This window comes from Dendropsophus ebraccatus, chromosome 15 (assembly GCF_027789765.1).
Source record: "Dendropsophus ebraccatus isolate aDenEbr1 chromosome 15, aDenEbr1.pat, whole genome shotgun sequence".
NCBI lineage: Eukaryota > Metazoa > Chordata > Amphibia > Anura > Hylidae > Dendropsophus > Dendropsophus ebraccatus.
In genome coordinates this window covers 72,883,313-72,907,894 of record NC_091468.1, presented here as the reverse complement: position 1 = coordinate 72,907,894, position 24,582 = coordinate 72,883,313, and the positions used below count along the sequence as shown (strand labels likewise).

Genomic DNA, 24,582 nt, shown 5'->3' with positions numbered 1-24,582 from the left:
AAATGGGGGGGAGCACACAGTGGGGCTATATAAATGGGGGGAGCACACAGTGGGGCTATATAACGGGGAAGCCACAGGGGGTCTATATACTACTTGGGGCAGCAGAATGGGGTCTATATACAACTGGGGGAGCACACAGGAGGTCTATATCCAAGTAGGGGAGCACACAGGGGGGGCTATATACTACTGGGGGAGCACACAGGGGGTCTATATACTACTGGGGTAGCACACAGGGGGTCTATATACTACTGGTGGGGCACACAGGAGGTCTATATACTACTGGTGGGGCACACTGGGGGTCTATATACTACTTGGGACAGCAGAATGGGGTCTATATACAACTGGGGGAGCACACAGGAGGTCTATATCCAAGTGGGGGAGCACACAGGAGGTCTATATCCAAGTGGGGGAGCACACAGGGGGGCTATATCCAAGTGGGGGAGCACACAGGGGGGCTAAATACTACTGGGGGAGCACACAGGGGGTCTATATACTACTGGGGTAGCACACAGGGGGTCTATATACTACTGGGGTAGCACACAGGGGTCTATATACTACTGGTGGGGCACACAGGGGGTCTATATACTACTGGTGGGGCACACAGGGGGTCTATATACTACTGGGGGAACACACCGGGGTCTATATACTACTGGTGGGGCACACAGGGGGTCTATATACTACTGGGGGAACACGCCGGGGTCTATATACTACTGGTGGGGCACACAGGGGTCTATATACTACTGGGGGAACACACAGGAGTCTATATACTACTGGTGGGGCACACAGGGGGTCTATATACTGCTGAGGCAGCACACAGGGGGTCTATATACTACTGGAGGAGCACACAGATCTATATACTACTGGTGGGGCACACAGGGGGTCTATATACTACTGGTGGGGCACACAGGGGGTCTATATACTACTGGGGGCAGCTCACAGGGGGTCTATATATAACGGGGAGCACACAGGGGGTCTATATATAACGGGGAGCACACAGGGGGTCTATATATAACTGGGGGAGCACACAGGGGGTCTATATATAACTGGGAGAGCACACAGGGGGTCTATATATAACTGGGGGAGCACACAGGGGGTCTATATATAACTGGGGGCAGCACACAAGGGGTCTATATACTGCTGGAGGAGCACACAGTGAACTATATACTACTGGTGGAGCACACAGGGATCTATATAATACTGGTGGAGCACACAGGGGGTCTATATACTACTAAGGGAACCACACAGGGGGTTTATATACTACTGGAGGAACACACAGGGGTCTATATCCAAGTGGGGGAGCACACAGGAGGTCTATATCCAAGTGGGGGAGCACACAGGGGGGCTATATACCACTGAGGGAGCACACAGGGGAGCTATATACAAGTGGGGGAGCACACAGGGGGTCTATATACTAGTGGGGGAGCACACATGGGTTATATGTAACTGGGGGCAGCACACAGGGTATATACGACTGGGGGCAGCATACAGGGGGTTTATATACAACTGGGACAGCACACAGGGGGTCTATATATAAGTAGGGGAACACATAGGCGTCTATACACTACTGGGGGAAGCACGCAAGGGGTATATACTACTGAGGGGACGCACACAAGGAGTAAATACTACTGGCGGCTGCGCACAAGAGGTATATACTACTGGGGGAAGCACACATCGGTCTATTGTTGTGGAGTGCGTGTCGAGGGGGGGGGGGGGCAGACATAACTTCGCTTGGGGCCCCAGAAATGCCAAGACTGCCCCTGTCCATATATTGTGTTGCAGGGTTTCCGCCGGGAGCTGATAGGGTAGGCACTTATAAATTGTCTAGATAGAGATCGGCCTGAAGTCCAAGCTCAGCAAGCGCCAACGGAGTGGCCTCAGCGAAACATAAGAAAAAAAAGGTTTTATGTTTATCTCCATTTCCAATACATAAGATCAGCCGTAACCAGAAACAACTGCTCCACATTTACATTAGGAAGTGAATTGCTTTGTTTGCTCGGCTGTCGGTTTATCCTCCGGCTGCCTGACACTCCAATCCATGTAATGGAAAAGCTGCATCTAGTCCTGGGAAGCTGGCAGAAGTTTCCCAGGACTGGATTCAGCTTTTTCAGGCACCCGGTGTGGAGAGGTGCCTGAAAGGTCAAAGGTCAAAGACAGCCGGCGTATAAGCGGAGTGCTGGGCAAATGAAACTGTCTGTAATGTAAATCGGCTCATCTTTGCTCAATATACATAGAAGTTGGCTTTCTCCTCCAATGTTCTGTAACCTGTCAGGGTAATCTTGGTCTCCTCAGAGATGCAGCCAGCAATATGCATTACTACACAGCCGGCAGGGGGGAACTACAGCAATGTACATTACTACACAGCCGGCAGGGGAAACTACAGCAATGTGCATTACCTATACAGCCGGCAGGGGAAACTACAGCAATGTGCATTACTACACAGCCGGCAGGGGAAACTACAGCAATATGCATTACTACACAGCTGGCAGGGGGGAACTACAGAAATGTGCATTACTACACAGCCGGCAGGGGAAACTACAGCAATGTGCATTACCTATACAGCCGGCAGGGGGAACTACAGCAATGTGCATTACTACACAGCCGGCAGGGGGAAACTACAGCAATGTGCATTACCTATACAGCCGGCAGGGGGAACTACAGCAATGTGCATTACCTATACAGCCGGCAGGGGGAACTACAGCAATGTGCATTACTACACAGCCGGCAGGGGGAACTACAGCAATGTGCATTACTACACAGCCGGCAGGGGGAAACTACAGCAATGTGCATTACCTACACAGCCGGCAGGGGAAACTACAGCAATGTGCATTACCTATACAGCCGGCAGGGGGAACTACAGCAATGTGCATTACTACACAGCCGGCAGGGGGAAACTACAGCAATGTGCATTACTACACAGCCGGCAGGGGAAACTACAGCAATGTGCATTACCTATACAGGTGGCAGGGGGAAACTACAGCAATGTGCATTACCTATACAGGTGGCAGGGGAAACTACAGCAATGTGCATTACTATACAGCCGGCAGGGGGAAACTACAGCAATGTGCATTACTACACAGCCGGCAGGGGAAACTACAGCAATGTGCATTACCTATACAGGTGGCAGGGGAAACTACAGAAATGTGCATTACCTATACAGCCGGCAGGTGGGAACTACAGCAATGTGCATTACCTATACAGGTGGCAGGGGGAAACTACAGCAATGTGCATTACTACACAGCCGGCAGGGGGAACTACAGCAATGTGCATTACCTATACAGCCGGCAGGGGGAACTACAGCAATGTGCATTACTACACAGCCGGCAGGGGAAACTACAGCAATGTGCATTACTACACAGCCGGCAGGGGGAAACTACAGCAATGTGCATTACCTACACAGCCGGCAGGGGAAACTACAGCAATGTGCATTACCTACACAGCCGGCAGGGGAAACTACAGCAATGTGCATTACTACACAGCCGGCAGGGAAAACTACAGCAATGTGCATTACTACACAGCCGGCAGGGAGAAACTACAGCAATATGCATTACCTATACAGCCGGCAGGGAGAAACTACAGCAATATGCATTACTACACAGCCGGCAGGGGGAAACTACAGCAATGTGCATTACTACACAGCAGGCAGGGGAAACTACAGCAATGTGCATTACTACACAGCCGGCAGGGGAAACTACAGCAATGTGCATTACCTATACAGCCGGCAGGGGGAAACTACAGCAATGTGCATTACCTATACAGCCGGCAGGGGAAACTACAGCAATGTGCATTACTACACAGCCGGCAGGGGGAAACTACAGCAATGTGCATTACCTATACAGCCGGCAGGGGGAAACTACAGCAATGTGCATTACCTATACAGCCGGCAGGGGGAAACTACAGCAATGTGATTCATACACTGGTAGCACAAATGATTCCAAACTGGGAGCAAGATGGCCGAAATCATAAACTCTTCTCAGACTGCTCGAGGGAGAGTAAAAGTCATCAACCAGCGGATTTCAGGATATACAGCTGTAGGATCCAGCATGATGTACATACTATACGTACTATTAACACGAGGGAAGAGCAATCTCTGACAAATGATTCATCATGGCCCCATTGGTCTGCAGAGCGATATATGTGCGGGCGCTGCACATCAGGTATGAGGTGTATACTGTCTGTGCCCGGCTGGCGTCACTTATCCACTGCATGTGGTTTCTTCAAGGCACCCGAGGAAGCTTCATGTACAAACATCTATTTATTCTTTTACTAAAATAAATGTTTACTACACAGAATAAATATTTATAGAACAATTATCTTTAATATGCTTTAATAAGTGTGATCCCAGGGGCCATGCTGCAATTTCTTCTTAATGTGATCACTACATCGCCTTGTGTTTCATTTGCAGTAATAAAGTAATGTATAATTGTGCTCCCTCTGAGGATATATATATATATATATATATATATATATATGTATAAATGTGTGTGTATCTCTATCTATATCAGGGAAGCTGGACGGACTTTTTATGTCCCTATAGTCAGTGTGTGCCTGGTTCTTCCACCATACGAGGAGGCCATCTTAGCACCTGCTTCCCCCGTTATGTGGGCGTTCCCATGGAATAGTTGGAGCTGCCCGGATGGCGTCTTTTCGTAGACTTTTCGTAGACTGGTGTCCTATCAGACTGATCAGGTCATAGCTGCTGTTTCATGGTCACCTGCTTCTTCTCGGACCACAGAAACATTACACTTTGGGGGTCTTGGGCATTTGTTTCCTCTCTAGCTCAGACTCTTACTTGTCCCTGCTGTAAAGGGGGGAGAAGATGGAGGAACTAGGGGATGGCTACACTGCTACGACAATGGTCTCTATTAATAACAAGTAGCAATAGGTGAAACAATCAAGTAGTTTGTGTTTTTTCGGGAGGGACCTCGGGTATTGGAGGTGATGACAATGTTATAGCTACATGGTGTGACTCCTCATGTTATGTCATCACACACAGTTTATAACACACAGAAGGGCACAGAATCACAGAACAATATAGAAACCTTTTGGTTTTATGAAATTTTACTTTAAATTTTATATATTTAGGAAATCTGTAAGAGCGGACTCTTAATTTGAAAAATGTTCCAATAAAGTGGCGTCCTACAGAGACACATCCAGCAACGTTAGGAAACATACTTGGTATCGCCCCGCGGGGAATAGCCCAAATAATCACGTTCCTGATCTCACTCAGTGAACAGAGAACGTGCAAAAACCCGTGAAAGTGCAAAACATATCTTTGTTTTCTTGCAAACATACAGGAAAATGACAAAGAACGGCCAAAGAGAGTAAAGAGAAAACCACTGAAACCTCAGAGGAATCAGCCAGTTACCGCTCTATCGCGGTGGGGACTCTTCTGTTACAGTCTTACACCATGTGGGATAGAGAGGCCGGTACTGAGGCCTCCAAAGCTCACATGTTGCTATTTAATAAAGTTATCAGCTACTGAGACCTCTCGATTGTTTCCTCCCTTCTATCGGCTGGCTAGCAGGACATAAAGGACTTTTCTATCAGCTCCCATCACTTTAAATAAAAATACCTGCAGAAAACTCGACGTCTGAGGGTTCCATTTCTCCTCTGGTCTCCCGTGCCAGGTGTTAAGTATGCTTAAACAGACCTAAAGACAAAAAGAATAGGGCATTACTGTAACAAAGTAACCCAGCACGTTCAATGGTTTTCTGTCACTATGATGGACGTGTCGTTTTACATGTGGCACAATAGGCGCTTTTTGTTGTCTGATTCCCAGCAAATGCGCAACCAGTTTATAAATCTTTGTGGTACTGTGCCACATCAGACTGATCATACACAGAGATCGCACGGCTCCCGGACGCTATCAGCAGCTGGAGACCGCGGCTATTAATGGACGCACGCCGATCACATCACCCGGCTAATTTGCAATTTAAAGGGAACCAATCAGCCCCACTGAGCTGCATCACTGTATAAAGCTCCTGTGCAGCCGGCAGCACGTATCGGCCACAGCTGCAGCAACAGCTTTATGGGGGAGAAAATGTTTTTACCCCGGGCACGCAGCAGGCAGATACGGAGAGATAGTCATCTGGGCGGCTCCCCACCTGTGCGCTCTGCAGGGATGATTGACAGGCAGAAGAGCCCGTTACTGGCCTCAAAAATGACAGCTGCATTTAAATGCTACTAAAGCAGTGTCCACGGTGTTCTAGTGGGCTGTTTGCCCCCCTTCCCCTCCCTGTGATGTGACTGCGATTAACATAGTTACTAAGTTAATACGGTTGAAAAAAAGACACATGTCCATCAAAATCAACCAAGGAGGGGATGGATACAGGGAAGGGGGAGGGGTGATAGGTTCTATACATACAGGGAAGGGGGAGGGGTGATAGGCTCTATACATATGCATTTATATTATTTTGGTCTAAGAACTTGTCTAGCCCTGCCTTAAAGCCCTCTACTGTTGTTGCTGTGACCAGATCCTGTGGTAGCGCCCCCTTGTCTCTCCGGGCGGAGGCAGCGCCCCCTTGTCTCTCCGGGCGGAGGCAGCGCCCCCTTGTCTCTCCGGGCGGAGGCAGCGCCCCCTTGTCTCTCCGGGCGGAGGCAGCGCCCCCTTGTCTCTCCGGGCGGAGGCAGCGCCCCCTTGTCTCTCCGGGCGGAGGCAGCGCCCCCTTGTCCTCTCCGGGCGGAGGCAGCGCCCCCTTGTCTCTCCGGGCGGAGGCAGCGCCCCCTTGTCTCTCCGGGCGGAGGCAGCGCCCCCTTGTCTCTCCGGGCGGAGGCAGCGCCCCCTTGTCTCTCCGGGCGGAGGCAGCGCCCCCTTGTCTCTCCGGGCGGAGGCAGCGCCCCCTTGTCTCTCCGGGCGGAGGCAGCGCCCCCTTGTCTCTCCGGGCGGAGGCAGCGCCCTCTTGTCTCTCCGGGCGGAGGCAGCGCCCCCTTGTCTCTCCGGGCGGAGGCAGCGCCCCCTTGTCTCTCCGGGCGGAGGCAGCGCCCCCTTGTCTCTCCGGGCGGAGGCAGCGCCCCCTTGTCTCTCCGGGCGGAGGCAGCGCCCCCTTGTCTCTCCGGGCGGAGGCAGCGCCCCCTTGTCTCTCCGGGCGGAGGCAGCGCCCCCTTGTCTCTCCGGGCGGAGGCAGCGCCCCCTTGTCTCTCCGGGCGGAGGCAGCGCCCCCTTGTCTCTCCGGGCGGAGGCAGCGCCCCCTTGTCTCTCCGGGCGGAGGCAGCGCCCCCTTGTCTCTCCGGGCGGAGGCAGCGCCCCCTTGTCTCTCCGGGCGGAGGCAGCGCCCCCTTGTCTCTCCGGGTGGAGGCAGCGCCCTCTTGTCCTTTGAGGGGGTTTTACCTGGAACATCTTTTCCCCATATTTCTTGTAGGGGCCATTTATATATTTACATAAATTAATCATATCTCCCCTTAAACATCTCTTCTCCAGACTAAGCAAATGTAATTCTCTAATCTCTCCTCATAACTAAGATGCTCCATTCCCCTTATTAGTTTAGTGGCCGTCTTTGTTCCCTCTCCAGCTCTAGAACGTCCTTTTTATGAATCGGGTTCTAAAACTGGACAGCATACTCCAGATGGGGCCGCACCAAAGCTTTATAGGGGGTAATATTATATCCCTGTCCCCAGAGTCCAGGCCGGGTATATACATGACAATATCCTGCTGGCCTTAGACTACAGAACAGCACAATGTCAGTCAGCTGCTTCTATTATCTTTTTGGTAATAGTCTATTATATATTATCTATTTGGTATCGGTCTGTGCATAAACGCCCAAACTATTACGTTATTACATTCCTGATCTTGCACGCTAAATAGTGTAAGTACAAAAAATGGCAAAGTGCGAAATTGCTTTTTGTTCACATCAAATAAAAAAAAAATTGTAATAAAAAAAAATGATCAAAAATGCTATATATGCAAACATGGTACCGATAGAAAGTACAGATCATAGCAAAAAAAATGACGCCTCACACAGCCCAATTGTGCAGCATACTTTATGGAAAAATGAAGTCTGTCTTTGCAAAGTGCTCATGTGGGTCTGTAGGTAAAAAAATACATGAGCTTTGGCCTTATAGCCACAAGGAAAAAAAAAATACAAAAGCGCAAAAACAAAAACTAGCTCAATCCTTAAAGTGACACTGGCCCCCCCCCCCCCCTTTTTTTGCACTCTGACTTCTCTACTCAGGTGTAATATCCTTAATAACCTTATTTTATATCATACGTCATGGTGCTTGTTCAAGTAAAAAGTCATCTTTTATGAACTGCAGATTGTATTAAGTGGGTGGCATTAGCGCCACTTAGCCCCCCTCTAGGTCGGCCCACCAATGGCCGCCAAGGGGGCGTGGCCAATGGTGGCATTGTTAGCGGGTCTAAGTGACGCTAATGCCGCGAAGCCCCGCCCACTTAACACAATCTGCAGTTCATAAAAGATTACTTTTTACTTGAACAAGCACCATGACGTATGTTATAAAATAAGGTATGAAAACTGCTGAATTTACCCTTTACACCTGAGTAGAGATGTCAGAATGCACAAAGGGGGGGGGGGGGGGGGGGGGGGGGTGTGTGACAGTGTCACTTTAAGGGGTTAAATGCTGTGGTGCTCCGACGGACAGAGCAAGTAGCCACTGCCCTGCCAGTCTCTCCAAACACAAGAGGCCGCTCTGTGTCACAGCTACCAGGCACTAGTGACGTCATTTGTCCACTTCAAAACTGTTGTGTCAGTGGTGATGAGAAAAGGCTGCCGTAAAGTGATCTGTACAGCATTGCAGCGTCATGTGACACCAGTAGATAGAGACAAAAGCAGCTCCCTGTGGAATGACCCCTTCACAGGTCACAGAGCGCGCTCAGTAATGTCTCACATTCATCTTAAGGAGACAGACTCTGTCTATTTTTGTCTATGTCCATGAGGCTTGCTGTAAAGCATGTCACTAAATGCTGTTAACAGCAGCCCAGGCAAGATGGCCACCCCCATAACAATGTACAAAAAGTGAGTTAAAAGAAATCACATTCAGAAACAGATCTAGAGTAAAATGGCACTAATCAATAAATGAACATGTAGGTGACACATTCCCTTTAAGAACAGCTGAGGCAAGATGGGCACTTCATAACAATGCACAAAACATAAAATAAAAAAATTACAGTCAGAAAATAGAAACAGATTAGAACAAAAGAGCACATTTTTGTATCGAATTCTAATCAGTAAAAGAAAATCTGGGTGACAATTCCTTTAAGGCCTTTTCACTTTTTTCCCATTGTTTATTTGAGGGTTTCTTGTTGTTTTTGCCATATCTGATGTAGGTCATGTGGTGTGAACACTGACTAAATGTGATCAGCATCCTCACTGCTTGACAACTGCTCAGGATATTTTAGCAGCTTTATAGCGTTTCCATTAGGCCGTTCTCAGCTCGCCGGAGCCAAATAGATAGAATAAAGTGCAATAGCAGCACGGTTTCTAAGGAGTTTATCCCTGGACAGCCGTCACCTGTACATGAAATGCCTTGCCAGCTCGATTTTTAATTGGTTTGTTAAACACTTGAAGGGCTGCCGCTATGGAGGCCCCCGGAGCCGCAGCGGCTCCCGTTAGCTCGGTGCAGTTCAGGCATTTCTAAATATAGCAGAACAATGCATTTACAGTAAGAGCTGGAGCAGAATGCATATCGTCAGCACGCCGGCTGCAGGTGCGAGATCCCGACAGCTCAATCCAGCTACATGAAGGAAAGACATGGAAAATACCAAGTTCCACATCATTAGGAGCGCCCTGCGTGTGCGTGTGTGGGGGATGGGGGCTGGTGGTGTGTGAAGGGAGAGATCTCTGTCAGGAGCAGAAAATCTTGTTACATAACATAGCAGATTCATTCTCCGGTCCGCAGTGCAATGACCCTAATGAAGCATGTCAGAGTGTTTTATTATCTAATAACAGCGCCTCTCCTCCCCCCTCTGACATATAGATAAGCCAACGGACAGAGGCCGACGTCCTGATGGAAAATTATGGGAGGACATACAGAAGCGTCGGTGTCGTGCCCTGCTGCTCTAACATAGGATAACACTGATTCAATTACGGCTGTAAAAGCATTACACCAAAGACGGTCACTGTATGAACAGCGTATAGAGCGGGGGAGGGGGGACAGGCTCACAGCCCTCCGGCCAGTGCAGGACTATAATCCCCATCATGCCTGGACAGCCAAAGCTGGTGGGAATTGTAGTTTTATAGCAGCTGGAGGGCCTAGCACCTATGGTGTAGACTCCTGGTACACCGGGGGAGAGAAGAGAGGTAAGCTCAGCCACTGTATGGTTTTCTATATACTTGTAGAATATTGTAGAATTATAATATTATATATATATATATATATATATATATATATATATATATATATATATATATATTAATGTATAGGAATCTACGTTACTGAGGACAACCACCAAGAAAAGGAAGGCCTTGTACCTTTCCATCATTGTAAAGGTTTGGATTAAACCGTACACTGTGTCCACCAGTCGTCTCTAAATTCACAAGTGGGGGTGAATTCGGGTAATCCTGAGGAAAGTAGACGTCAAATTCAAAGCAGCCGTTTGCATATGGGGTGTCTGCCGGTCCGGTTATCAAAACCTGAGGAATCAAACATCCAGTGAGTGAGCGTAAGTTATAGAAACATAATACATAACTAGACATACAGTATAAGAAACCTCTGACACCCTCTGTGTTACACTCCCTTCCATTTGTGAATGTCTGCTTTACAATAAGGGCCCTATCACACAACAATCACAGATCCTCCTAGTCCGGGATCAGGGGTCCAATATGACCCCTCAGCACCAGTAACACAGGCTGTGAGGCCAGGGAATAAAGCCCCCTCAGGGACCCGACTAATACTTTACTTTTAATCATTTTTTTTTTTTTTAAAAAAAGGTCCATGTGTCTCCAATCCGCAGGGACAGACCTCCTCCTGACACGGCGACAGACCTCCTCCTGACACGGCGACAGACCTCCTCCTGACACGGCCACAGACCTCCTCCTGACACGGCCACAGACCTCCTCCTGACACGGCCACAGACCTCCTCTTTATTCGGTGACAGACCTCCTCCTGACACGGCGACAGACCTCCTCCTGATACGGCGACAGACCTCCTCCTGAGACGGCGACAGACCTCCTCCTGAGACGGCGACAGACCTCCTCCTTATATGCCGACACACCTCCTCCTTATACGCCGACACACCTCCTCCTGACACGGCGACAGACCTCCTCCTCCTTATACGGCCACAGACCTCCTCCTTATACGGCCACAGACCTCCTCCTTATACGGCCACAGACCTCCTCCTTTTACGGCCACAGACCTCCTCCTTATACGGCCACAGACCTCCTCCTTATACGGCCACAGACCTCCTCCTTATACGGCCACAGACCTCCTCCTTATACGGCCACAGACCTCCTCCTTATACGGCCACAGACCTCCTCCTTATACGGCGACAGACCTCCTCCTTATACGGCGACAGACCTCCTCCTTATACGGCGACAGACCTGCTCCTTATACGGCAACAGACCTCCTCCTTATATGGTGACAGACCTCCTCCTTGTAAGGTGACAGACCTCCTCCTTGTAAGGTGACAGACCTCCTCCTTATACGGCGACAGACCTCCTCCTTATATGGTGACAGACCTCCTCCTTGTAAGGTGACAGACCTCCTCCTTATACGGCGACAGACCTCCTCCTGATACGGCGACAGACCTCCTCCTTATATGGTGACAGACCTCCTCCTTGTAAGGTGACAGACCTCCTCCTTGAAAGGTGACAGACCTCCTCCTGACAAAGCGACAGACCTCCTCCTCCTTATATGGCGACAGACCTCCTCCTTATATGGTGACAGACCTCCTCCTCCTTATATGGTGACAGACCTCCTCCTTGTAAGGTGACAGACCTCCTCCTGATACGGCGACAGACCTCCTCCTGATACGGCGACAGACCTCCTCCTTATATGGTGACAGACCTCCTCCTTGTAAGGTGACAGACCTCCTCCTTGAAAGGTGACAGACCTCCTCCTTATACGGCGACAGACCTCCTCCTTACGGTGAGTATTGTCCAACCTGCAGACTGACACCACAGATGATGCTATCGGTATTGTCTGCCACTTGGAGTGCACTTTATTGGGGAGCATCAACAAACCCACTTGTGATTGGTGGGACTTGTGTTAAGACCCCCTATAACACCAAACGATTATTGGGCATACTTGGCTGATTACCAAGCGCTTCAGCCAATAGTCGTTTGGTGTAACAGTACTTCCAGGGCTAGATCAACTAGATCAGATTGTACATAGGGTCCCTGTCCTTTCAATTTCTGCTACATGAAAAGTTGTGGCTGCCACACCTGGCACCACACCGCAGCCCCCCGTGGTCTTGTGATCTGTAACATACTCTGTGGCTGCGGCATCCACTACGGAATCACCATCTAACGTATGACCATACACAGAACAGCAATGGAACTAGTGGATGTATGCAACACAGTCTCCAGGTACAGCTAGAGTACTCAGTCATAAAATGTACAAAGAATACATTACCTTCATGATGTCTAGCCGTTCTTCATCACAACGGACAAAGACGCTGGATGAGGAGGACAGTGGTAATGATGTAGAGAGTGTCACTGCCTCCTGGGCGAGGCGTCTGGCTCGGGCCGCGCTGTTCGCATCACTCGCATTCTTCACCTGAGACATGTAGTGGTAATTCACTTTGAACATCAGCTTTCCGTCGTCATCTTCAGACACCATCTCAAAAGTATCTGAAAAACAGATGGAAAATTCAACCTCTAAATGGCTTTAATAGCTGTTACATAAAACTAGGAGACGTCTACAAGTCTGATCTCTACAAGGACGGACCTGTGAAAGGACTGTGGGGTGGGGGGGGGCGTCGTGAAGGGGGTGAATTGTCTTCATGCACAGAACAGAGTTCCCCCTTTTTAGAATACTGCAATTCTATGGATAATGCTGCATGTTTCCCTACTCCAACAAGTTATAGGACACACAGGGAATGAATAGTAAAGCATTTTGCAGGTCTCTTCATTTCATGCTCGTCCAATAGGCAGGATTTTCTTCTAAAATGTAATATTATAACAACAACTCTATCTATCTATCTCCTATCTATCTCACACAAGGAGAGACCCCTGTCCATCATGCAGGTTGTATATCACCTGAGGGCAATAACAAGATAATTCTATAATCAGCTGTGCAGCTACCAGGAGACAGTGCTCTGTGTTATTTATAATGTCACTGTGTAGTTACAGAGGTTATGGTGATGTGTGACAGGAGAGCTGACCATACAATGCAAGCACCCCCAGAATGCACAGCGAAGGGAGACACCTAGTGGCCGTATGTATAACAGAAAACTATATATATTTATATATATATATATATATATATATATATATATATATATATATGCGCTTGTGATCACAACCCCTGTTGATTTCTTAAAAAATTAAGTCATGTCAGTGCCCCTTTTATATATGTGGTGTAGGTGGAAGGGGTTAAACAGCTAATAACTTACATAAGCCACATACATACCATATCATCTGTAAGTAATTCAGTTTACACTTACAAGACACAAAGCTTTCCTCTTATCACTATACATCAGCGATATAAACATGTTTGTATGAAACATCCCTATTCCATTCATGCAGATCTGTAAGATTAGTGCCGAGACACAAGGTGTCAAAACAGCCAGACCATGTGACCTGGTTTTCTCCATTAGCGGCGATACTGAACGGTCTGCTGCTGAACCTATGTGCAGTCTTACAATAGAGCTAACACGACGGTGTGTAACTGGGTCACCCAGCGCACTCCCATTGTTCGAGAATCTCCAGAGAAGTGGGTCAGCCCATGCATTCCCATTGTTAGAAAACCTCTCGGGATAAAGCTGCTAACAAAGGTGGAAAACCCTTCATTTTTATAAAATTACTGAAAGAGGTTCAATCAGGAAACCATCTGTAAAGTGTATAACAGTCTCCTCTTGTATTATGTAAGTAGAAGATGAATGGGAAGGCCGGAGGTGGAAGCCATGGACCTGGCACCAGATAGAGATTAAACGTATATTCTTACTTTTGTGAACTTTTGCTTATGAGCCAAGTAATTTGCAGTATGGTCACCTGACTGCCCAGCATTGTGATTCCCTATGGCTGCCTCTGACTGACAGCCTGTGTCATGTAGCACCCTGAGCGCTCCACCCTGCCGCCACCTAACGCTCATTTGCACATGAAGATGATGCTAATTTCTCAGCAGCCGAGCAGAAATTCCCACATGTAAGGCTAGGACCATGAAGGCTCTTTCCACCCTTACCTGAAGCGGTGATTACTTATGGCCCTATTACACAGTGATAATCGGCCTCATTCGGCCGTGTAATAGAGACAATGATCAGCTGAAGAGCCGATCATCAGCTGATTGTTGTTTTCCACCAAGTTTAAAAATCATTGTCTGTAAACTCTGCTCTATGTAATAGGATGTGCGCGGTCAGCGGCCGGTAAAAGTGTATAGAAAACAATAAAATATGCAAAAAGGCGTCCGAGGAGCCTCGGTTGAGAGTCTCAAAGCACGGAAATAGCCAGATATCTCTAGCGGCTGTCTGTGGATGGACGCCCCGGGGCGGCTGTCTGTGGATGGACGCCCCGGGGCGGCTGTCTGTGGATGGACGCCCCGGGGCGGCTGTCTGTGGATGGAGGCTCCGGGGCGGCTGTCTGTGGATGGACGCCCCGGGGCGGCTGTCTGTGGATAGATGCTCCGGGGCGGCTGTCTGTGGATGGACGCCCCGGGGCGGCTGTCTGTGGATAGATGCTCCGGGGCGGCTGTCTGTGGATGGACGCCCCGGGGCGGCTGTCTGTGGATAGATGCTCCGGGGCGGCTGTCTGTGGATGGACGCCCCGGGGGGGCTGTCTGTGGATGGACGCCCCGGGGCGGCTGTCTGTGGATGGACGCCCCGGGGCAGCTGTCTGTGGATGGATGCTCCGGGGCGGCTGTCTGTGGATGGACGCCCCGGGGCGGCTGTCTGTGGATGGACGCCCCGGGGCGGCTGTCTGTGGATGGATGCCCCGGGGCGGCTGTCTGTGGATGGACGCCCCGGGGCGGCTGTCTGTGGATGGACGCCCCGGGGCGGCTGTCTGTGGATAGATGCCCCGGGGCGGCTGTCTGTGGATGGATGCTCCGGGGCGGCTGTCTGTGGATGGACGCTCCGGGGCGGCTGTCTGTGGATGGACGCCCCGGGGCGGCTGTCTGTGGATGGACGCCCCGGGGCGGCTGTCTGTGGATGGACGCCCCGGGGCGGCTGTCTGTGGATGGATGCAGGGGTGCTCGCTTACATAAATAATCAGGCCTTGAATACGGCCCTTACACTGTGTAAAATTACTGATCTGATCACATATATGTTCACATACTGCCAGAGAAAGCCTGGGACCCAGATTTTTGTTTTTGAAGAAGAAGAACAACAACACAATTCACTACTTTCTTACCAAACTGGAGTTTTTTCATAACAGCAACATATTTCTCTTCCAAGGAGCGTAAGACCGAAAAAGGTTTAGATTTCACAGACACTTTTTTAGAGAATTCAGCCATCTTCTTTTCTGGAGGAGAGGAAAGGAAATGGATCCTGTTATTACTTACTATGACCATCAATACACATTACAATTGTTAAAAGAATTGTTCAGGCTGTTTTTTCCTAGAGTAATACCACATATAACCTGGGAACAAGGTGGCACTGTTTTTAAAGGCAAATAATTCTAGATAACCGCTTTAACATTTGAATGGGTCCATTCTAGACACATCTTATTTCACATTTTGCTTGGTGCTACCAAGTTCCCCTGATTTTTTTTTCTACCCACCAGTGACTATGGCCCATATGGCTCTGGATAACTAACCCTATATGTGAGAGCTGTTTATGTAGCTAAATGGTACTACCCTGCATTCAAGAGCTATCTTACGGTGTACTGTCTAACACATTTTACTGACTGCATTGTGAGACCAATAACACACTTGCATGCGACTTAAAGTTTTGCAACAGCAGATGTGATATAAAGCAAGTCTGCAATTCACTTTTTTTTTTTAGTTATCATGCTTTATATTTTATAGCTGCCTTCAGGAGACTGGACCTGGATACAGTAAGTATAGCTGGTATATAGCTGCCTTCAGGAGACTGGACCTGTATACAGTAAGTATAGCTGGTATATAGCAGCCTTGAGGAGACTGGACCTGGATACAGTAAGTATAGCTGTTATATAGCAGCCTTCAGGAGACTGGACCTGGATACAGTAAGTACAGCTGTTATATAGCAGCCTTCAGGAGACTGGACCTGGATACAGTAAGTATAACTATTATATAGCTGCCTTCAGGAGACTGGACCTAGATACAGTAAGTATAGCTGTTATATAGCTGCCTTCAGGAGACTGGACCTGGATACAGTAAGTATAGCTGTTATATAGCAGCCTTCAGGAGACTGGACCTGGATACAGTAAGTATAGCTGTTATATAGCAGCCTTCAGGAGACTGGACCTGGATACAGTAAGTATAGCTGTTATATAGCAGCCTTCAGGAGACTGGACCTGGATACAGTAAGTATAGCTGTTATATAGCAGCCTTCAGGAGACTGGACCTGGATACAGTAAGTATAGCTGTTATATAGCTGCCTTCAGGAGACTGGACCTGGATACAGTAAGTATAGCTTTGTTTTAAAGCATAACAAAAAAGATGATGTAAATTGCAAACAGGAATTTTTTCCCTTCCCTTGTTGATTTTGACATTTATAACGACAGGGGCAGTTTCAGATGCTTTTTTTGCTTGTCGATTTAATAAAAAAAAAAAATCAAATAAATGCATGAAAAGCCACATCAAAAACAGCACTAAGTATCTTGGAGCAAATAGTAAGCTGGTCTTGAGGTGGTTTCTGTCCTTGTGAAGATACCCTAAGGGGTTATATACAAATATAGAACATATACAAGATTGTTCATAGGATGAAGAAACATTCTGGAGTTTTCTTATATACATGGCTGTTGTAGCATGTCCCCCTTTATCTCTGGTCCCGATGGAGTGAGCAAAGTGTTTACATTCACAGCGACCATCGTGTTGGGGCAAAAATACATAACTGCATACAATATATGTATCATTTTTCCCCCTGCTTTTTAGTAAATATAATTTGAATGTATAACATAAAATAGTAACGGCTATTTGGGAATTCTTTAAATGCCTCAAAAAGTCCTCAAACTAGAGCGGTGACTAGCCTCACCTTGGTTTGCCTGCCGGAGGCTGGTGGTGGCTGCATACACTATCTCCGCTGTTCTCTGAATGTCTGGCACCAACAAGGTTAGTCCTTCTGGCTCAGGATCGGATGCATCTGGTTTCACTCCAGCTTTGGCCTTATCTTTCTTGGACCTATGTGGTTTTGGGCAGGATATAAAACAAAAGATGACATCCCAGCTCCAGTGAGACATGGCAACAGATGTACAGCACAAAATCATTAAACACCCTATTTTTTTCCTATTTCACTCTGGAAATGGATTAATCCATTTTAAAACTTTGTATTGTTTTTGCTGAACGACATAGGATGTGATAATTTTTCAGATTATGTGTAAGAACCATTGGGAGGGGAGCCTTTACGGTATCTATGCCGCAGTTTCTGGCATAATCAAGATGTGGCCCTGTGAAAGAATATCCCGCAGGAGGCCACTTTATATTCATTAAATCTGAACAATCCTGAATAATGTTGAATTAATACAAGTGAGATAGGCCCCATCAATCTGACACTGACGGCCTCTACATGGAGTAGTTAAGGCTACAGACACTTCTCAAAAGCATTATTTTTTATTTGGTTTTCACCTATTATCTTTTTACCTATTTTAATTGTGTACTTCTGCTTCTACAGCCACTACAATGTGAGTTCTAAATTCTGTCTTGATAATTTTCCCCACAGTGTCTTGTATCTGCTCTCCTGTATTTCTCCAGCCTGTGTGAGCGGTCCTCTGAGGTTTCTCTCCCCCCAGTCATGTAGTAGCAGATAAATTATATTAAATAACTAATGATTTAGTATGTTTTCAGGCTATGGAAGGAAACCAAAGTACTCGGAGGATACCCATACAAACACAGGGATAAAATACAAACTACATGCAGATTGGAACAGGGGCAGAATAGGGGCAGAATAGGCACAGAACTTGAGCGGAAAGTTGAAGTTCAAAGCCCCAGTGACTTCTATGGGATTTTTTTTTAGCAGAATCTGCCCAAAGAACTGACATGTCAATTCTTTGGGTGGAAAGCAGATCCACAGCAGAACGTTCCCCGCCCATGTGAACAACAGAACGGAAATCTCATTGAACAGAATGGCACATTGCTCTGTAGATATTTTAGGGGCAGAAGTTCAAGTGGAATACATGTAAAATTAAGATTGGGTTCAGCTTGAAATTCTTTCCTATTGCTCTGTGTGAACATACCCTTACAGCTATTCCTGGGATTAAATTAATACAGGAATACAAATTTTGTCAACTGCTGAATTATTAAATTGCTGCTTTAGGAAAGGCAGACGTATTGAATCTGGAAATCTTTGGGGTGGTCTCGGAAGTCACAAATCACATCAGCATTACGGGAGAAATTCACTTGCTGTACGCTTAGGTGTTCAACCCAAGGGGATGAGAGAAGACGCAAGAAGTCTACGTGCTACAGACAATAAATTCCATATTCCTGTGCAATCAGCTCTCCTGGTTTCTCTGCATTCAGCACATCATCTGTTTGCTGATAGATGAGACTTTTGAGGCATTTTCTTAGAAATCACAAAAGCTAAACAGCTGTCAGAATATCCCGTTACACAAGAAGTTTAAGCAAGGTAGCTGGGAACGAACAATGGTCATGTCAGCTTTACACAAGTTGCTTCTCTTGCTGATCAATATTACAGCCTGGTGTGCAGAGAATTGCACTACTCAGCCATTCGGAAGGGTTTATGCCATGGAAATCTGCAGCGCACTGGCCATAAAAGCAAAATCTGGAGCCTGACATTTTACCGTCCAATTTGGCATCAGTCATCATGAGTCGGAGAGAGGAAAAAAACAGACTGCGCTTTATCCTCCCCTAGCGAGGGACCCATTTGGCAGGAGGGCTTCTTTTTGTATAGAAATAAAAACAAATAAGATTGGGGATTAGACTAAATGAATTAATTGGGAAGGCGCCACGTTCTCCCTGCGCAGCAATTTTTCTTTACCATATCGGCAAGCACTTTCTGCAGCCCCTTTCTTTGTAAGCAGATAGCTGGTACAGCAAAAAGGAGCTTACATCTGTCTCTTGAGATCAGACAAGAACTAGATTTTGCCGTGGGGGTGGGGGGGAATCTTGATTTTTGTTTACATCACAAAAACAGAAAAACAAAAACAAAACAAAAAAAAAAAACAACACATTTCATTCATTGGCACTAAAGCTCTGTCTCTGGGCCCAGCGAGAATCCTTCTCCGGGCAGAAGAAAATTAATCATCTTCAAACTTGTACAATGGGCTTAGGTGTGATCCATCTCCACAAACAGCAGCCACAGAGACTACGTTCTATTTGTTTCTTCTGTGTTCCTAGCACAGCCGAACACCGCTTCCCCGGCAGATTACAATCGTCTGTTTCCAAGCCATACTTTACTTTTCGACTGAAGTTTTTTCCAGGACACACTCATAATTTAGCTTGCACAACACTAGTCAGATACATACCATGCCAGTTTGCCTCCCGGTGATCCTCTCTATAGCTCAGGTACCCCCATGCCTCATTGTTCAGCTTGGCATCAAGGAGACTGGAAATGTCCAGATAGCCAACAAAAAGTTGTCAATCGGCGCTCAACTTGTTTGTGACTTATTCTTCTATTTATTTAGCAAATGTGTCTCCTCCTCCAGATATGTCAGCTCCTTTCCTTCCGTTGTCTTGGTTACTGACCACCACTCTGCTCTAAGAGCAGTATTCTAGCTGGTGTATATACAGCTATAATGTGGATGTATTGAGATATAAGGGGGTAGGGGAATTAATGACTAACATGCCAGGAAAAAGGTACAGATTTTTGCACATACCATACGGTTTGCCCACAATTTGGAGCCTTTTCCATAGTGTACACCTGACTCGCCTAATAGGCGGAAAAGATGGGGGGGTTGGCACGGCAAGACAGGGAGGAGCAGTGGCTTTCTTTAACGCCCGATTTATCATGACTTACCCCTGCTAGGGGGAAAATCATGGCAGAAATCTACATAGGCTCAGGAGCAGGTGTAGATTTCTGCACAGCCACAGATCAGCCAGATTGGCGCGCACCTCTTAGTAAATCAGTCGTGAGGCATGGGGGTGGGGATGTATAACGGGTATGCCAGCCTTTATTAATTCTCCCTATATTGTTTACATACTGTGTAATATATAAATATATTTACACACACACAATAGACATATACACCAGTTAGACCACTGCTTTAGAGCAGAGTGGTGGTCGGAAACCTAGACAACAAGCTGTCACTAAAGAAAGGAAGGGGGCAGCATATCAGAAGGAGGAGACAAGTTTACTACTGAATGTATTGGCAGGAACATCTACGAGCCATCCGAGTATAACTAATAGTTTAGAGGAGACTATCCCTTTAAATGTTATCCAATTACACTCTTCTGATTTAATTAAAATAAGGATTCAATTTACTTTATAAGCAAAAAAATAAATAAGTGTATGCACTGGTGTCATGGCTAGAAATTCCAGTTAGAGAATTCTTCCATGCACCAGCAGTCACTGCAGCAACTAAGCAGCAGCTCAATGGATCGGGCTGACGAGAGGCTAATGATTTAAACTGTTAATTTTGCTTGTGGCAAACACTGACATCAATGCCCCTACATGCAGCTACATGAATTATAGATGTATAATTATTAATAGCTATTCTGTATAACATGTATATACACATGCTCTCACTGGAGTCCTGACTGCCATATCTATATGCTTGCCTCCACTAATCTGAACCATGATTAAAGGGGAACTCTCCGTGAGTTAGACAAATCGGACCTGCTGATAGCCCCCTAGTGGGCACAAGGTGCCAAGAATGACGACGGAAAGAAGGGCGGCCTATGACGACGGAAAGAAGGGCGGCCTATGACGACGGAAAGAAGGGCGGCCTATGACGACGGAAAGAAGGGCGGCCTATGACGACGGAAAGAAGGGCGGCCTATGACGACGGAAAGAAGGGCGGCCTATGACGACGGAAAGAAGGGCGGCCTATGACGACGGAAAGAAGGGCGGCCTATGACGACGGAAAGAAGGGCGGCCTATGACGACGGAAAGAAGGGCGGCCTATGACGACGGAAAGAAGGGCGGCCTATGACGACGGAAAGAAGGGCGGCCTATGACGACGGAAAGAAGGGCGGCCTATGACGACGGAAAGAAGGGCGGCCTATGACGACGGAAAGAAGGGCGGCCTATGACGACGGAAAGGAGGGCGGCCTATGACGACGGAAGGGAGGGCGGCCTATGACGACGGATAGAAGGGCGGCCTATGACGACGGAAAGAAGGGCGGCCTATGACGACGGAAAGAAGGGCGGCCTATGACGACAGAAAGAAGGGCGGCCTATGACGACGGAAGGGAGGGCGGCCTATTATGTTTAAGCCCTTAGAGTATCCTACAATACAATCCATTTCTTTTTTCCATGTTTAATTTACAGGTGACTATTTTTGGAGCAGGGTATCATTATACATGTAGCCAGGTGTGTCAGTACCAAGCCTTACCTTAATCTGTTCGTGTAGGTGTCAACACAGGTTTTCATTTTTGCCAGCAAAGTTCCCACCGATGCTTGTGACTCAGATTGTTCCTCCTCCTCTTCTCCATTAACACCAGAAAGCGGAAGCAGCAGGGGTACAAGGGCTACGCATGAAGCAATGGCCCGCAGCAGCTCTAGCAGGGCTCGGTACAGGGGCACATGTCTGGCCATGTCCAACACTAGAAAGACACAATACATTGAAGATACATTTTAGTAACAATAGTCGGAGTGATTGTTAAAGTAGATGTGAGCCCTGACTCCTGAGGAGGACGACTTCCAGTTCATATAGGAACATCTAAAACCTCAGCTGAATCCTATACATACAACGTACAGCTCGGCCTGAGATTCCTGCTGTGGGTCTCACAGGGTCTTTCTCCAACACTTCTCCACCAAGCATTAACCCCTGCTACGCTGTCACCAAAACCAGTCATTGCACTGGTCCCAGCTTACCATCAGGAAGGATTCCAGAAGCTGGAGTGGGTAATTGTTAGCAGTGTGAATCCGCCACCTAGTTATGACCCAGTGTAGGTGGATTTTTTTCCCTTTGCCTCAAGCACCACAAATTACTAGCGAGTACAGCAGGCGAGGAAGAACGCGGGATGTGCAGTCCGCTGTGTGATTTTATTACATGTTGTTAAACGGTACAGAGGTAATCAATACCACCAACATAGCATGCTGTCAGGGTATTGTAAAGGATATGTAGTCACCCTGAGAAGTGTCAGCCACCTTTACATACCAATATACAATGCAACACCACAATATCAGGTAGAGTCAACATAATCAATAACCCCCCCCCCCCCACAGACATAACTATGCACAGGTTATTCATCATAGAAAAGCACTGAATTTCCTGCCGGTAATCTCCAGCTAAATTATCCATCTCTCCCCCACATTGCTGTACGAACAGATTACTCTAAAATATTTGCATCCTTTTGGCACTTTTCTTATACCTATTAATACATTTTCAGCCATAGAAGAAAAACGTATAGTCTATTATATAATCCAAAGCACGCCTGTGCGCCTCGGAACGCTGACAAATGTATCTATGAGAAATGCAGTGGGAGAGCGGTGTTACACCACAGGGTAGGATCTGCGGGAAGCCTCCGCCACCACACACCACCATTCTACCTGGAAGATGCCGGCACTCCACTAACACTTCACGCTGTGCAGTTTGCACAATGCCATAGCTAATATTAGTATAATAATAACAACAATTATATAATATACAACTACTACTAATAAGATGTAATATACAACGGCTACTAATAATATATATTATAGTAATCAATAAAAAGAATTTGTATAATAGCCATGGCAGCGTGCTAACTGCACAATGTGAACAAGTGTTAGTGGAGTGCTGGCTGTTTGTTTCCTTTTTGTGTCACATGTGGGGGGTGCAGTTACCTCTCTTTAGCCTCGCACTCCACCTATCTCCTGCGGGTGTTGTACAAAGTTTAGTTGATTCTGTATGTCCAGTTTTGTATAGTCTGAGGGAGGCCATTAGTTAGTATAGGGTCCAACTCTGGGGTCACCTTAACGTGGCGAGTTGGTACTCTATCTGATCAAATAGTTTACCTAGAACCTTATTTAGAACAGGTTTTTATCATATGTACACTGGAAGGAGTATATAAGGTGCGTCCTGACAGACACTTAAAGGCTATAAAAATAGGAAAATGCTGTAGAAACCGGCAACATAATCTCTTCAGTCACTCTTCATTACACAGAGCAATAATCACCTAAAAACTCACTATAATGACTGGACAATAAGCGATTATCTGCCCTTGTAATAACACCTGGTGAACTAACGTCAAACGCTTGTTCATCATTGTCTCCCAACGCGTCCGTCTAATTAGTCATTCGCAGATTAAGAATATGGGTTGTCCTACATGAGCAGAGGGCAGCGATCAGGGGACGGGCAATCAGGGGATGGCAAGCATTTCATTGTTGGGTTGAGCGATTCTCAAAAGCGATTGTTTATCGTTGATCGGAGAACATGAAACTAGCTTTGTGTAAAAGCTCCCTTAGGCCATGTCCACAAATAGCAAGAACAGCGGCCATTGTATGACATGGCCATCTATCACAAGTTTACTCAGCCAATACTGCCAGATGATCATCACTTTATTTTAATTTGAATGTGGGGCACATTTGGGTGTCTCACTATTACATTTGGGTGTGCCCGCACTCCAATCCATAGACCACAATGTAAAGTACAGCCAGGAGCCGCACTTTACACTGATTCCTTGGCAACACAAAAAGGCCAAAAGCCCAAATGAGCCTGGATATCCCCAAGTAGAAAGTAAAACCTAACTTTTAATATATCATGTAAAAAAGACTGAGATTGTGATGTTAAAAACACTACTCCACAGACCACCACAACATGGTTTAGCCAGTGGTACTAAACAACACTCAGACGACGTTTTGATTTTGTGGGAGGGGGAGCAGGATCTGTTTGAGGCCTGTGTCGACATACTGAATCAAAACAATCTAGGGATGCATTTTACCCATAAAATACATAAAAAATCCATTAAACTTCCTGGACATAACCATCAGCATTGATGATAATTTCATGATTCAGACAGACATTTACCATAAGCCCACAGCAACTAACAATCTGTTGCACTGGACCAGTTGGCACCCCATCCCACTTAAAAGTGGGATACCGACAGGGCAATATCTCCGTGCCAAACGGAACTGCTCCAGTGAACAGGATTTTCAGCAAGAATGTAAGAACTTATATACTCGCTTCACTACTCGTGGATACCCAAAGAAGTCCCTTAAGAAGGGATAGAGCTTGCTCAAGAGATCGGACGATCCTGTTGGCAGACTCTACAGGTAGGAAAGAGACTAATAAG

At 47.0% G+C, this 24,582-nt stretch overlaps 1 protein-coding gene across 7 annotated transcripts in view; it reads right to left on the bottom strand.

Annotated features, from left to right (window-relative positions):
• Positions 1–24,582, bottom strand: part of BIRC6 (baculoviral IAP repeat containing 6) — a 209,071-nt gene that overhangs the window by 13,760 nt on the left and 170,729 nt on the right. For all 7 annotated transcript variants that reach the window (XM_069955024.1, XM_069955025.1, XM_069955029.1 and 4 more), the window contains exons 66-71: positions 21,699–21,909; positions 17,225–17,370; positions 15,459–15,569; positions 12,526–12,743; positions 10,425–10,586; positions 5,573–5,650 (exon numbers count right to left, since the gene is read on the bottom strand). In XM_069955024.1, the coding sequence (XP_069811125.1) occupies positions 5,573–5,650; positions 10,425–10,586; positions 12,526–12,743; positions 15,459–15,569; positions 17,225–17,370; positions 21,699–21,909 (926 nt within the window). The remainder of the gene's footprint in view (positions 1–5,572; positions 5,651–10,424; positions 10,587–12,525; positions 12,744–15,458; positions 15,570–17,224; positions 17,371–21,698; positions 21,910–24,582) is intronic.